The sequence below is a fragment of the Ranitomeya imitator genome, chromosome 1 (assembly GCF_032444005.1).
Source record: "Ranitomeya imitator isolate aRanImi1 chromosome 1, aRanImi1.pri, whole genome shotgun sequence".
Taxonomy (NCBI): domain Eukaryota; kingdom Metazoa; phylum Chordata; class Amphibia; order Anura; family Dendrobatidae; genus Ranitomeya; species Ranitomeya imitator.
This window is the reverse complement of record NC_091282.1, coordinates 704,786,772-704,802,853: the sequence shown is the minus strand read 5'-3', so window position 1 is coordinate 704,802,853 and position 16,082 is coordinate 704,786,772. Positions and strand designations below refer to the sequence as shown.

Here is a 16,082-nt window from a genome sequence, read left to right as displayed (position 1 = left end):
GAATGGTGCCCCAGATCGATGTCGATTGACAGTCATTTTGTATTTCTTCCATTTTCTTACTATTGCATCAACAGTTGTCTCCTTCTCACCCATTGTCTTACTTATGGCTTTGTAGCCCATTCCAGCTTTGTGCAGGTGTATGATCTTGTCCCTGACATCCTTGTCAAGCGCTTTGGTCTTGCCCATGTTGTAGGTGTTAGAGTCTGACTGATTAATTGAGTCTGTGGACAGGAGTCTTTTATAAAGGTGACTATGTAACACAGCTGTCTTAAATGCAGGTAACAAGTTGATTAGGAGCGTCTAACTGGTCTGTAGGAGTCAGAACTCTTAATGGTTGGTAGAGGATCAAATACTTATTTCTCACTTCAAAATGCAAATAAATGTATATAATTTATATGATGTAATTTTCTGGATTTTATGTTTGATAGTCCATCTCTCAATGTTAAAATTAACCTACCCTTAAAATTATAGAGTTTTCATGTCTTTGTCAGTGGGCAAACTTACAAAATCAGCAAGGGATCAAATACTTATTTCCTCCACTGTATCTGTGCCTACAACCTGCACCTAACCTAGCCGTGTTATATATATATATATATATATATATATATATACTGTATATACTCAAAAAAATAAAGGTAACACTAAAATCCCACATCCTAGACATCACTGAATGAAATACTCCAGTTGTAAGTCTTTATTCATTACATAGTGGATTGTGTTGAGAACAGCAAAACCTAAAAATGATCAATGTAAATCACAAGGAATATGCCATGGAGGTCTGGAGTTGGAATGATGCTCAAAATCAAAGTGGAAAATGAAGTTACAGGCTGATCTAACTTCAGTGGAAATGCCTCAAGAAAGGAAATGATGCTCAGTAGTGTAACATAGTAACATAGTTAGTAAGGCCGAAAAAAGACATTTGTCCATCCAGTTCAGCCTATATTCCATCATAATAAATCCCCAGATCTACGTCCTTCTACAGAACCTAATAATTGTATGATACAATATTGTTCTGCTCCAGGAAGACATCCAGGCCTCTCTTGAACCCCTCGACTGAGTTCGCCATCACCACCTCCTCAGGCAAGCAATTCCAGATTCTCACTGCCCTAACAGTAAAGAATCCTCTTCTATGTTGGTGGAAAAACCTTCTCTCCTCCAGACGCAAAGAATGCCCCCTTGTGCCCGTCACCTTCCTTGGTATAAACAGATCCTCAGCGAGATATTTGTATTGTCCCCTTATATACTTATACATGGTTATTAGATCGCCCCTCAGTCGTCTTTTTTCTAGACTAAATAATCCTAATTTCGCTAATCTATCTGGGTATTGTAGTTCTCCCATCCCCTTTATTAATTTTGTTGCCCTCCTTTGTACTCTCTCTAGTTCCATTATATCCTTCCTGAGCACCGGTGCCCAAAACTGGACACAGTACTCCATGTGCGGTCTAACTAGGGATTTGTACAGAGGCAGTATAATGCTCTCATCATGTGTATCCAGACCTCTTTTAATGCACCCCATGATCCTGTTTGCCTTGGCAGCTGCTGCCTGGCACTGGCTGCTCCAGGTAAGTTTATCATTAACTAGGATCCCCAAGTCCTTCTCCCTGTCAGATTTACCCAGTGGTTTCCCATTCAGTGTGTAATGGTGATATTGATTCCTTCTTCCCATGTGTATAACCTTACATTTATCATTGTTAAACCTCATCTGCCACCTTTCAGCCCAAGTTTCCAACTTATCCAGATCCATCTGTAGCAGAATACTATCTTCTCTTGTATTAACTGCTTTACATAGTTTTGTATCATCTGCAAATATCGATATTTTATTGTGTAAACCTTCTACCAGATCATTAATGAATATGTTGAAGAGAGCAGGTCCCAATACTGACCCCTGCGGTACCCCACTGGTCACAGCGACCCAGTTAGAGACTATACCATTTATAACCACCCTCTGCTTTCTATCACTAAGCCAGTTACTAACCCATTTACACACATTTTCCCCCAGACCAAGCATTCTCATTTTGTGTACCAACCTCTTGTGCGGCACGGTATCAAACGCTTTGGAAAAATCGAGATATACCACGTCCAATGACTCACCGTGATTAGATTGGTTTGACAGGAGCGATTTCTCATAAACCCATGCTGATATGGAGTTAAACAGTTATTCTCATTGAGATAATCCAGAATAACATCCCCCAGAAACCCTTCAAATATTTTACCAACAATAGAGGTTAGACTTACTGGCCTATAATTTCCAGGTTCACTTTTAGAGCCCTTTTTGAATATTGGCACCACATTTGCTATGCGCCAGTCCTGCGGAACAGACCCCGTCGCTATAGAGTCCCTAAAAATAAGAAATAATGGTTTGTCTATTACATTACTTAGTTCTCTTAGTACTCGTGGGTGTATGCCATCCGGACCCGGAGATTTATCTATTTTAATCTTATTTAGCCGGTTTCGCACCTCTTCTTGGCTTAGATTGGTGACCCTTAATATAGGGTTTTCATTGTTTCTTGGGATTTCACCTAGCATTTCATTTTCCACCGTGAATACCGTGGAGAAGAAGGTGTTTATTATGTTAGCTTTTTCCTCGTCATCTACAACCATTCTTTCCTCACTATTTTTTAAGGGGCCTACATTTTCAGTTTTTATTCTTTTACTATTGATATAGTTGAAGAACAGTTTGGGATTAGTTTTACTCTCCTTAGCAATGTGCTTCTCTGTTTCCTTTTTGGCAGCTTTAATTAGTTTTTTAGATAAAGTATTTTTCTCCCTATAGTTTTTTAGAGCTTCAATGGTGCCATCCTGCTTTAGTAGTGCAAATGCTTTCTTTTTACTGTTAATTGCCTGTCTTACTTCTTTGTTTAGCCACATTGGGTTTTTCCTATTTCTAGTCCTTTTATTCCCACAAGGTATAAACAGCTTACACTGCCTATTTAGGATGTTCTTAAACATTTCCCATTTATTATCTGTATTCTTATTTCTGAGGATATTGTCCCAGTCTACCAGATTAAGGGCATCTCTAAGCTGGTCAAACTTTGCCTTCCTAAAGTTCAGTGTTTTTGTGACTCCCTGACAAGTCCCCCTAGTGAAAGACAGGTGAAACTGTACAATATTGTGGTCGCTATTTCCTAAATGCCCAACCACCTGCAGATGTTATTCTGTCAGGTCTATTCGATAGTATTAGGTCTAAAAGTGCTGCTCCTCTGGTTGGATTCTGCACCAATTGTGAAAGATAATTTTTCTTGGTTATTAGCAGAAACCTGTTGCCTTTATGGGTTTCACAGGTTTCTGTTTCCCAGTTAATATCCGGGTAGTTAAAGTCCCCCATAACCAGGACCTCATTATGGGTTGCAGCTTCATCTATCTGCTTTAGAAGTAGACTTTCCATGGTTTCTGTTATATTTGGGGGTTTGTAACAGACCCCAATGAGAATTTTGTTACCATTTTTCCCTCCATGAATTTCGACCCATATGGACTCGACATCCTCATTTCCTTCGCTAGTATCCTCCCTTAAAGTGGACTTTAGACAAGACTTTACATAGAGACAAACCCCTCCTCCTCTCCGATTTTTACGATCCTTTCTAAACAGACTGTAACCCTGTAAGTTAACTGCCCAGTCATAGCTTTCATCTAACCATGTCTCGGTTATTCCCACTATGTCAAAGTTACCTGTAGATATTTCTGCTTCTAGTTCTTCCATCTTGTTTGTCAGGCTTCTGGCGTTTGCGAGCATGCAGTTTAGAGGATTTTGTTTTGTTCCAATCTCCTCGCTGTGGATTGTTTTAGAAATGTTCTTACCTCCCATCTGAGTATGTTTTCCTGGGTCGTCTTTGTTCAAGTCTAATGTTTTTCTTCCCGTCCCCTCTTCTTCTAGTTTAACGCCCTCCTGATGAGTGTAGCGAGTCTTCTGGCGAATGTGTGTTTCCCAGGTTTGTTGAGGTGTAGTCCGTCTCTGGCGAGGAGTCCATCGTACCAGTAATTCACACCGTGGTCCAGGAATCCGATTCCTTGTTGTCTGCACCATCGTCTTAGCCAGTTGTTCGCATCAAGTGTGTGTGGCCTCCACGTGTATGATCTCCCTACAACTCCTGGGCATGCTCCTGATGAGGCAGTGGATGGTCTCCTGGGGGATCTCCTCCCAGACCTGGAATAAAACTTCCGCCAACTCCTGGACAGTCTGTGGTGCAACGTGACGTTGGTGGATGGTGCGAGACATGATGTCCCAGATATGTTCAATCCGATTCAGGTCTAGGGAAGGGGCCGGCCAGTCCATAGCTTCAATGCCTTCATCTTGCAGGAACTGCTGACACACTCCAGCCACATGAGGTCTGGCATTGTCCTGCATTAGGAGGAACCCAGGGCCAACCACAGCAGCATATGGTCTCACAAGGGGTCTGAGGATCTCATCTCGGTACCTAATGGCAGTCAGGCTACCTGTGGCAAGCACATGGAAGGCTGTTCGGCCCTCCAAAGAAATGCCACCCCACACCATTACTGACCCACTGCCAAACCGGTCATGCTGAAGGATGTTGCAGGCAGCAGATCGCTCTCCAGGCCGTCTTCAGACTCTGTCATGTCTGTCACATGTGCTCAGTGTGAACCTGCTTTCATCAGGGCACCAATGGCAAATTTGCCAATCCTGGTGTTCTGTAGCAAATGCCAAGCGTCCTGCATGGTGTTGGGCTGTGAGAACAACCCCCATCTGTGGACGCCAGACACTCAGACCATCCTCATGGAGTCAGTTTCTAACAGTTTGTGTAGACACATGCACATTTGTGGCCTGCTGGAGGTCAGTTTGCAGGGCTTTGGCAGTGCTCCTCCTGTTCCTCCTTGCACAAAGGCTGAGGTAGCGGTCCTGCTGCTGGGTTGTTGCCCTCCTACGGCCCCCTCCACATCTCCTGGTGTACTGGCATGTCTCCTGGTAGTGCCTCCAGCCTCTGGACACTACGCTGACAGCCGCAGCAAACCTTGCCACAGCTCGCATTGATGTGCCATCCTGGATGAGCTGCAGTACATGAGCCACTTGTGTGGGTTGTAGAGTCCGTCTCATGCTACCACGAGTGTGAAAGCACAACCAACATTCAAAAGTGGTCAAAACATCAGCCAGAAAGCATTGGTACTGAGATGTGGTCTGTGGTCCCCACCTGCCAATAATTTCCATCTGTTGTCTATTCCATTTGCACAACAGCATGTGAAATTGGCACTGTTGCTTCCTAAGTGGACAGTTTGATTTCACAGAAGTTTGATTTACTTGTAGCTATATTCTGTTGTTTAAGTGCTCCCTTTATTTTTTGAGCAGTGTGTATATATATATATATATATATATATATATATATATATATATATATATATATATATATATATATAACAATTTAAGCTTTTTACCGCCCTTCACACACACACACACATATACCCGTATTTTCCGGCGTATAAGATGACTGGGCATATAAGACGACCCCCAACTTTTCCAGTTAAAATATAAAATCTTCTCAAAAGTCGGGGGTTGTCTTATATGCCGGGTGTCGTCTTATAGGGTGGGTGCGGAGCAATCTGTGGTCGAAGTATATAGTGGGGGGAGTGGTCCCAATGACAAGGTGGGGGAGCACCTCACCAGGAAGGTGTAAATGAAGCAAACTGTCAGCGTCTGGGATGCCAGGGTTATGCAAATAAGAGAGAGAGAGCGGTGCTGTGCCTAGAAAAACACTCCTCTTTCACTCATCTGGCTCGCCCTTGTATCCTATTATCTCCTTCTCTGCCTCTGCTTCACTTACACCTTCCCGGTGAGGCGCCCCCTCACCTCGTCATTGGGACCGCTCCCCCCACAATATGCGGCGACCGCAGATTACGCCGCATCTGCCCTATAAGACGACACCTGGCGTATAAGACGACACCCGACTTTTGAGAAGATTTTCAAGGGTTAAAAAGTAGTCTTATACACCAGAAAATACAGTATATAATTACTTATGAATGAATGGCAGCGTTTGTAAGTGAAGAGCAGTAAGAAGCTTAAATTGTTGGCCTCTTTAAGGATCCTCTCAGTTTCTCAGTTTGTATCTCATTGTTCATACTTCTAATATAAGTGGCCATGCCTCTTGTACATGACTTATGTAAAATGTCACTAGGATCTCCCCAGTGATTGATACCTTTTAATGGCTAACTGAAAAAAATGGTATCAGTTAGCCATTAAAAGGTATCAACCACTGAGGACTCTCAATTCTAAATATTTTTCTATCCACTGGCTAACACGGTACAAAGATATATATCTTTCCTATACTAGGATCTCCCAACACTTACCATATTCCACAGGGGAGGAGGTGGGAACTAGCAGAATGCAGTATTGATAAGAGCATTTTTAACCTGCAATTGTTTTACAATGGATTGCAATTTGTTGAATAACAGCAATCTATCCATGTCTACAGAATGTCTATTAATCTACTAACCTTAACCTAGTACTAACAACCTGTGTGTTCCTTACTCAGTTTGAGAACCAAAGTGGGACATTATAATGAAAGACAGAATTTTGCTTTATTTACATTTGAGCATTTACTATATAACATTTAAAACTTATAAAAAGAATGTTAAAATAAATTATTGCCATACTTTATATAAAAAAATATTTCTGTTTTCCCTCTAGATGCATGGCAATAAGCAGCATCTACAAAAAGACTTCTTTCTGTACAATGCGTCCAAGGATAGGTGCAAGTCATATATCAACATGAGAGAGGTGTCCCAACGCTTCAGATTACCTCCCAGTGAATATGTCATCATCCCCTCCACATATGAACCTCACCAGGAAGGAGAATTCATCCTAAGAGTCTTTTCAGAAAAAAGAAACATCTCGGAGTAAGTTCATAAAATTGTCTATTTTCCTTGTGTTATTTAAAATCCTATTAGCAGCGGTGCATGACTTGCAGCACGCAATGCTGTTCTGTGTGTGGTCCACGACTATCTAGACACCATTTCTTCTTGTCGAGACTGACATGCCAAGCCTGGCATGCCAATGTGAGGAGACTTTAAAGTCTCCTTACATTGGCATGCCAGGTTTGTCGTGTCACTCTCCACAAGCAGAAATGTTATCTTTTGGATCCCAGTCAGACGTCTCATCCAGCCAAACCAGATCTCACACTTTGCACTGATAAGGTGTAGCTTTCATGCTGCGGCAGTGCAGTATAACGCAGCCTCCACCAGGGAGAGCTTAAGAGGGAAGTGAGACTGCACACACAGAGCAGCAGCACAGACACCACAAAGTGGCGAGAGAGTGGTCAGACAAGCCGAGTAAAAAAACGTTAGCAGAAGTACCAAAGGCATCAGCAGCATACGTGGTCAGGAACAAGCCAGGAGGTTCAGCAATGGTCAGAAGCGGATAAGACAAAGTCAGAAGGCAGAAGCGAGTCCAAATATGAGCCAAGCAAAAAACCAGAGAATCAAGCCAACAAACAGGGAAACACTAGGAAAAGGGCAGACAGAGGGAGTCAGCAGACACGGGTCAAGGCAGGAATCACAGCAGGATAGATCAAGAGCTACCAGAGTCAGGTTCACACGCCAAAGGCAGAACTGTAGCTGACACCACCAGCTGGATACATTGGAACTAAATAGCAAACCTGAACCCAGAAGGAGGCAGAGAAAAGTTAACCCTTGACATGATCCGCCCAGAAAAAGGGCAGATTGGATTAAACCCTGGAACGGAGCATGACAGTAGCCACCCGAAACACAGTGTCTGCATATTGAGATTCTGGTTTGGCTTTTATCCTAAGTCTTGTGACAGGGCTCGTTAAAGGATTGATATTGACTTTTAGAATTGTTACTTCCAATAGGTGGCGATAGAGTTCTAGTCCTCTTCCTCTCTGAAGAGACAATTTGCATCTATCTAGACATCGGCACGTGTCTGTCTCTGATTGCTACTCTCATGCATTTTATACTAGATGGTGGCCCGATTCTAATGCATCAGGTATTCTAGAATATGTATGTATGTATGTATGTACATCGCGCTGTGAGTGGGGGTTAAATTCCACACCAATATCGCTGATTGGTCGCGCCCGGTTGGCCGATCAGTGTAGCGTGGTTCAAAACTGGTGCCAATTCGCGGCTGGACTGCGCCTGTCGCTGAATGGTCACGGCCGGCCGGGCACCACCAATGACCGAAGCGGTGTTTAAATACCGCGCCAATATCGCTGATTGGTCGCGGCCGGCCATGAGCTACCAATCACTGAAGCGGTGTTTAAATCCCGCGCCAATATCGCTGATTGGTCGCGGCCGGCCGGCCACGACCAATCAGCGAAGCGTGGTTTAAATCCCGAGTCAATTTGTGGCTGGACTGCGTCTGTCACTGATTGGTCGCAGGATGTCGGGGGTTCAGGGCGCTGGATGTTTGGGGTTCGGGGTGCAGGATATAGTACAGCCACATAGTATATAACACAGCCATGTAGTATATAGCACAGCCACGTAGTATGTAGTATATAGCACAGCCAAGTAGTATATAGCACAGCCACATAGTATATAGCAGCCACATAGTATATAGCAGCCACGTAATATATAGCAGCCACATAGTATATAGCACAGCCACATAGTATATAGCACAGCCACGTAGTATATAGCACAGCCACATAGTATATAGCACAGCCACATAGTATATAGCACAACCACGTAGTACAGTACAGACCAAAAGTTTGGACACACCTTCTCATTTAAAGATGTTTCTGTATTTTCATGACTATGAAAATTGTACATTCACACTGAAGGCATCAATACTATGAATTAACACATGTGGAATTATATACTTAACAAAAAAGTGTGAAACAACTGAAATTATGTCTTATATTCTAGGTTCTTCAAAGTAGACACCTTTTGCTTTGATGACTGCTTTGCACACTTTTGGCATTCTCTTGATGAGCTTCAAGAGGTAGTCATCGGGAATTGTTTTCACTTCACAGGTGTGCCCCATCAGGTTTAATAAGTGGGATTTCTTGCCTTATAAATGGGGTTGGGACCATCAGTTGTGTTGTGCAGAAGTCTGGTGGATACACAGCTGATAGTCCTACTGAATAGACTGTTAGAATTTGTATTATGGGAAGAAAAAGCAGCTAAGTAAAGAAAAACGAGTGGCCATCATTACTTTAAGAAATGAAGGTCAGTCAGTCCGAAAAATTGGGAACACTTTGAAAGTGTCCCCAAGTGCATTGGCAAAAACCATCAAGCGCTACAAAGAAACTTTCTCACATGAGGACCGCCCCAAGAAAGGAAGACCAAGAGTCACCTCTGCTTCTGAGGATAAGTTTACCAGAGTCACCAGCCTCAGAAATCGCAGGTTAACAGCAGCTCAGATTAGAGACCAGGTCAATGCCACACAGAGTTCTTGTAGCAGACACATCTCTACAACAACTGTTAAGAGGAGCCTTTGTGCAGCAGGCCTGCATGGTGAAATAGCTGCTAGGAAACCACTGCTAAGGACAGGCAACAAGCAGGAGAGACTTGTTTGGGCTAAAGAACACAAGGAATGGACATTAGACCAGTGGAAATCTGTGCTTTGGTCTGATAAGTCCAAATTTGAGATATTTGGTTCCAACCACCGTGTCTTTGTGCGACGCAGAAAAGGTGAACTGGTGGACTCTACATGCCTGGTTCCCACCGTAAAGCATGGAGGAGGAGGTGTGATGGTGTGGGGGTGCTTTGCTGGTGACTCTGTTGGGGATTTATTCAAAATTGAAGGCATACTGAACCAGCATGGCTACCACAGCATCTTGCAGCGACATGCTATTCCATCCGGTTTGTGTTTAGTTGGACCATCATTTATTTTTCAACAGGACAATGACCCCAAACACGCCTACAGGCTGTTTAAGGGCTATTTGACCATGAAGGAGAGTGATGGGGTGCTACACCAGATGACCTGGCCTCCACAGTCACCAGACCTGAACCCAATCGAGATGGTTTGGGGTGAGCTGGACCGCAGAGTGAAGGCAAAAGGGCCAACAAGTGCTAAACATCTCTGGGAACTCCTTCAAGATTGTTGGAAGACCATTCCCGGTGACTACCTCTTGAAGCTCATCAAGAGAATGCCAAGAGTGTGCAAAGCAGTCATCAAAGCAAAAGGTGGCTACTTTGAAGAACCTAGAATATAAGACATAATTTCAGTTGTTTCACACTTTTTTGTTAAGTATATAATTTCACATGTGTTAATTCATAGTTTTGATGCCTTCAGTGTGAATGTACATTTTTCATAGTCATGAAAATACAGAAAAATCTCTAAATGAGAAGGTGTGTCCAAACTTTTGGTCTGTACTGTATATAGCAGCCACATAGTATATAGCAACCACATAGTATATAGCAACCACATAGTATATAGCACAGCCACGTCGTATATAGCACAGCCACGTAATATATAACACAGCCACATAGTATATAGCACAGCCACATAGTATATAACACAGCCATGTAGTATATAGAACAGCCCACGCAGTATATAACACAGCGACGTAGTATATAGCTGCCACATAGTATATAGCAGCCACATAGTATACAGCACAGCCACGTAGTATATAGCAGCCACATAGTATATAGCACAACCACGTAGTATATAGCACAGCCACACAGAATATAGCACAGCCACGTAGTATATAAAACAGCCCATGTACTATATAACACAGACTGCCACGTAGTGTATAGCAGAGCCACGTAGTATATAGCAGCCGCATAGTATATAGCAGCCACATAGTATATAGCAGCCACATAGTATATAGCACAGCCACGTGGTATATAGCAGCCACGTAGTATATAGCAGCCACATAGTATATAACACAGCCGACGCAGTAAATAACTCAGCCCACGTAGTATATAACACTGCCCACGTAGTATATATCAGTTACGCAGTATATAACATAGCCCATGTAGTATACAGCAGTGCGGGCACCATATCTCTGTTAAAAAAAAGAATTAAAATAAAAAATAGTTATATACTCACCTTCCAGCGTCCACCGAAGTTGTCCGGATGCGTGGGAGGCTACCGCCAGCTTCTGTTCCCAGTGATGCATTGCGAAATTACCCAGATGACTTCGCGGTCTCACGAGACCGCTAAGTCATCTGGGTAATTTCGCAATGCATCTCTGGGAACGGAAGCTGGCGGCAGCCTCGCCACTCGCGCGCATCGGTGGACGGCGGAAGGTGAGAATAGCACCATTTTAATTTTTTTTTTTAATTATTTTTAACATTATATCTTTTTACTATTGATGCTGCATAGGCAACATCAATAGTAAAAAGTTTGTCACACAGTGTTAATAGCAGCGTTAACAGACTGCGTTACACCGTGTTATGCCGCGGTGTAACGCAGTCGGTTTAACGGACTGCTAAAACACTATGTGGGCGGCGGGCACTGACTGGGGGGGGGAGTATGGAGGGGACACCAACTGCAGGGGAGTCGGGAGCAGCCATTTCGCGGCCGGACTGTGCCCATCGCTGATCGCGACCAATCTGCGACTTAGGATTTCCGTGACAGACAAACAGACAGATAGACAGATAGACGGAAGTGCTCCTTAGACGATTATATATATATAGATGTAAGTGAAAAGTAATGGTGCACTGTGCAGCCGTTTCCGAGACCCCCATGTATCAGGAGAATGGAAAAACTCTAAATCAGTAAAAAGTAGAGACCGCTATGCACTTATCACTTCAATGCAAATTACAAAACATGTGAAACCCTATTCTATTTCCGTAACTCCAATAAACTCTAATATAGACGCGTGATAGTACCAAAAAGGCAGTAAAGGGATCCTCATTCTCCCAATAGGCAAGAGCCCCAAAAGAGTCACATAAGAATACCCCTTACAGTTTTTTAAGCTCGTGGTAATGGTTCAGACCGACAATGCAGCCCCCAAATCAGAAAAGGTTGTGCATTAATGCTATATACCAAATACTGTATCCTGAATAACACATCTGTGGTGTCCCTGGAGGCAGGGTCGGACTAGGACTGAAATTCAACGCTGACACTTAGAAGCATGCAGACAAACTCACTTAAAGGGAATCTGTCACCCCAAAATTGTCCTATAAGCTAAGGCCATGGCATCAGGGGCTTATCTACAGCATCCTGTAATGCTGTAGATAGTCCCCCGATGTAACCTGCAAGATCAGAAAAAGAAGTTAGATTATACTCACTCGGGGGCGGTCCCGCTGCGGTCCGGTCCGATGGGTGTCGCGGTCCGGGTCCAGGTCCTCCCATCTTCTTACGATGACGTCCTCTTCTTTGCTGCCTGCCGCGGCTCCTGCGCAGGCGTACTTTATCTGCCCTGTTGAGGGCAGAGCAAAGTACTGCAGTGCGCAGGCACCGGGCCTCTCTGACTTTTCCCAGCACCTGTGCACTGCAGTAAAGAGCAGTAAAGGGCAGATAAAATACGCCTGCGCAGGAGCCGCGGCAGGCAGCAAAGAAGAAGACATCATCATATGAGGATGGAAGGCCCCGGACCGCGACGCCCATCGGACCCGGACCGCACTGGGACCGCCCCTGGGTGAGTATAATCTAACCTCTTTTTCTCATCTTGCAGGTTACATCGGGGGCTTATCTACAGCATTACAGAATGCTACAGATAAGCCCCTGATGCCGGTGGCCTTAGCTTATAGGCCAATTTTGGGGTGACAGATTCCCTTTAATCTCTGGTCAATGTGAAATATGTTTGTGCGCTTCTGGCTGATCGAAATGTAAATCACATTTACAGAAGGAAAATTGAATTGTTATCTGTAGATAAAACCGGAGTGACACCATATGGAATTTGAATTAGTTGCACTATAGGTCAATAATATGGATCCATAAAAACTCTCTATGTTAAGATACGGTAGTTTTGTCAACTTTTGAAACCTGCCTTCTTGAACATTTAGTAATGTATCTGGTGCCCCTTTACTTTTCGCCGTCTACACCCACTCACACGCTTGTTCGTTGTCCATAAAAGGAACGGTAACTGAAATCGTCTCAAAAAACTTTTTTTTCTAATGTAGTGGATGTTTCCTGCAGTCCTATGTAACACCACAGATAACAGACAATGGTATTTATCTGAATACAGATAATACCATCACACTGTTACTAAACAAAACCTAGCATACCAAGACCAATATTACAAATAATACTGCATTAAAGAGTTTTTCTTTTTTATTAAATTTCCAAACATTTCTACATTTTTGTTGTTTTTTTTTCAGGCAAGATGGGGTGCAGAGTGTACATTAATTTGAAAAAAAAAAGAACTTTTTTGAATTTACCAAATGTCTGCAATGAAACAGAGTGAAAAATTTAAAGGGGTCTGAATACTTTCCATACCCACTGTAGTGGTAGATATCTGTTTTACACATGCACTCTGCAGGACTTAAATGTGTAGAATACTCCGGTTAAATCCAGTGATTTATTATTGACATACATTGTGTGAGGTAATAATTTTCTAAGCAAATATATTTCTAAAGATGCTTTTTACCTTAAATTCTCACAAGATGTTGGTAACAACCCAACCTATCCACACTGGCAAAGAAATCAAATCATAGATGTTCATAAATTATGTGTCCTAATAAGAAATGACAGAGAAAAAGTATTAAACACATGAAGAAAGAAAGGTGTAAAAAGCTATAGAAAGTCATGACACCAGATGAAATCAATTAGTATGGTAATTAGAAAGCAATCCTGCCACTTAGTGAAAAATAATATCAGCTGGTTCAGCTGATGGCCTATATAAAGGTGTCTCATTACCAAGGTGCCACACAGGAAACATCTCATGATGGGTAAAACCAGTGAACTTTCTCAAGACCATTGCAACCTTTTTGTTGCAAAACATATTGATTGGATTGGTTACAGAAGAATTTCTAAACTATTGAAGGTACCAGTGAGCACTTTTGGAGCCATAATTAAGAAGTGGAAAGCTTATAATTTCACCATAAACCAGCCACAACCTGGTGCTCCCTGAAAAGTTTCAAACAGAGGAGTAAAAATAATTATCAGAGCAGTTGTCCGAGAGCCAAGTACCAACTGTGGAGAGCTACAGCTAGACCTGGAATCAGCAGGTACAATTGTTTCAAAGAATATTATAACTAATGCACTCAACATCCATGTCCTGCATGAACACTCAACACGCAAGACTCCATTGCTGAGCAAAAATCATGTTCAAGCATGCTTATAGTTTGCTCAATAACATTTAGACAAGCCTGTGAAATACTGGGAGAATGTAATCTGGTTAGATGAGACCAAAATAGATATTTTTGGATGTCATAGTATACACCATGTTGAAGGAGGCCAAAAGGCACTGGATATCACCCTCAAAACACCATACAAACAGTGAAGTTTGAAAGTGGGAACATCATGATGTGGGACCATATTTCAGTATACGGCACTGGCAAACTTCATGTGATTGAAGGGAGGATGAATAGACAAACGTACCAAGACATTCCTGCTAAAAATCTGCTGCCATCTACTCTTATGATGAAAATGAAACCAGGTTGGACATTTCAGAAAGACAATGATCCCAAACACACACAGCCAAGGAAACTCTCAATTAGTTTCAGAGAAAGAAAATAAAGCTTCTAGAATGGCCAGGCCAATCACCTGATCTGAATCCAATAGAAAATTTGTGGAAGGAACTAATACTCAGAGTTCATTGAAGGAGCCCACAGGACCTTCAGGATTGGAAGAGTGTTTGTGTGGAAGAATGGACCAAAATCACATATGAGCAATACCTGCGTCTAGTTTCTCCATACAGGAGGCGATTTGACGCTGTCATCACCAACAAAGGCTTTTGTAGAAAGTATTAACTACATTTCAGAAAGTGTGTGAACTATTCTTTCCCTGTGTCATTTCTCATTATTACACATAACTTAATTTATAGACATCTATGGTGATTTCTTTTCTTGTGTGGATTGGATGGGTTGTTACCAACATCTGGTGAAAATTTCATGTCAATAGCATCTATAGAAATATATTTACTTAGAAAATTAGTGACATATACAATATTTATTTCACCTACTGTAAGCCTCTGACAATAGTTATTCCTTTTTCCTTTTATGTCCATCAGCCCAGACCACCATGCTAACTTCTTCCATTCATTATTTGTCTCTGCATAATGTAACATCCAGACCCATCTTTGGCTCACTGCTTTTCAGCACTTTGCCTACTTTTTCCTTCCACCTTCACACAAACCATACAGTATAGTGCTACTATAGTGCCCGATCTATAGTGCCCGATGGTAATAAAGTCCACTCTGTGCCCTGCACAGCAATAGTAACCTCCTTTGGTTTCCCATACAGTAATAGTGCTTCCTCTGTGCCTCCATGTGGTAATATACCTCCACACAGTGATATTGCCTCCTCACAGTAATAATACCTGTTCCCTTCCTCCACCCAGTAATAGTAGGATTTGCACCTCTACGTGGTAATGGTGACCCCTCTGTGCCTACACATGGTAATAACAACAAATAAAGTAGCACTCTGTTGCGCTATAGCATGAAACATGAAATATATGAATATTACTTCTCTAAAGAATATAAAAAAATTGAGAATACTTAGCACATAAATTGGCCAAATCCTGTATACCCAGCAGCTGTGATAAGGTGATTCTCGTTGTGGGGAACCTATCCTAAATGTGTATCCTCTCCTAGGCTGAAATCTACAATTACAGTAGTGCTCAAAAGTTTACATACCCATGCAGAATTTTGAGAAAATATTGAGAAAATATTGAGAAAATAAAGAACCTCATCCACAACTACCATAAAAGACTTCAAGCTGTCATTGACTTTAAAGGGGGTAATACAAGGTATTAAGAAATGGGGTATGTGAATGTTTGATCAGGGTCATTTGGATGTTCTTGGGTTGTCATTATGATTTAAAAATAGAAAACACAGTAATTTTACAATAAATGGCTTCACCCAAAAAGTAACCATGAGTGGAGAAAAAGTTTTGGTGTTATGATTCATATTGTCTGAAAAAAAGGCCGAGAAAGCAAAAAATCTGCCGGGGTATATAAACTTTTGAGCCCAACTGTATATGGGTAGACAGGATCCTGCTATGATTAAAACCATCAGAGGCTGATGGGTGCAGTGCTCAGTCAGAGAGCCTATATATAGTAATAACAAAAG

At 42.3% G+C, this 16,082-nt stretch overlaps 1 protein-coding gene across 3 annotated transcripts in view; it reads left to right on the top strand.

Annotated features, from left to right (window-relative positions):
* The window catches only part of CAPN3 (calpain 3), a 237,959-nt gene that overhangs the window by 148,642 nt on the left and 73,235 nt on the right, over positions 1–16,082 (top strand). For all 3 annotated transcript variants that reach the window (XM_069731848.1, XM_069731840.1, XM_069731831.1), the window contains one exon: positions 6,632–6,840. In XM_069731848.1, the coding sequence (XP_069587949.1) occupies positions 6,632–6,840 (209 nt within the window). The remainder of the gene's footprint in view (positions 1–6,631; positions 6,841–16,082) is intronic.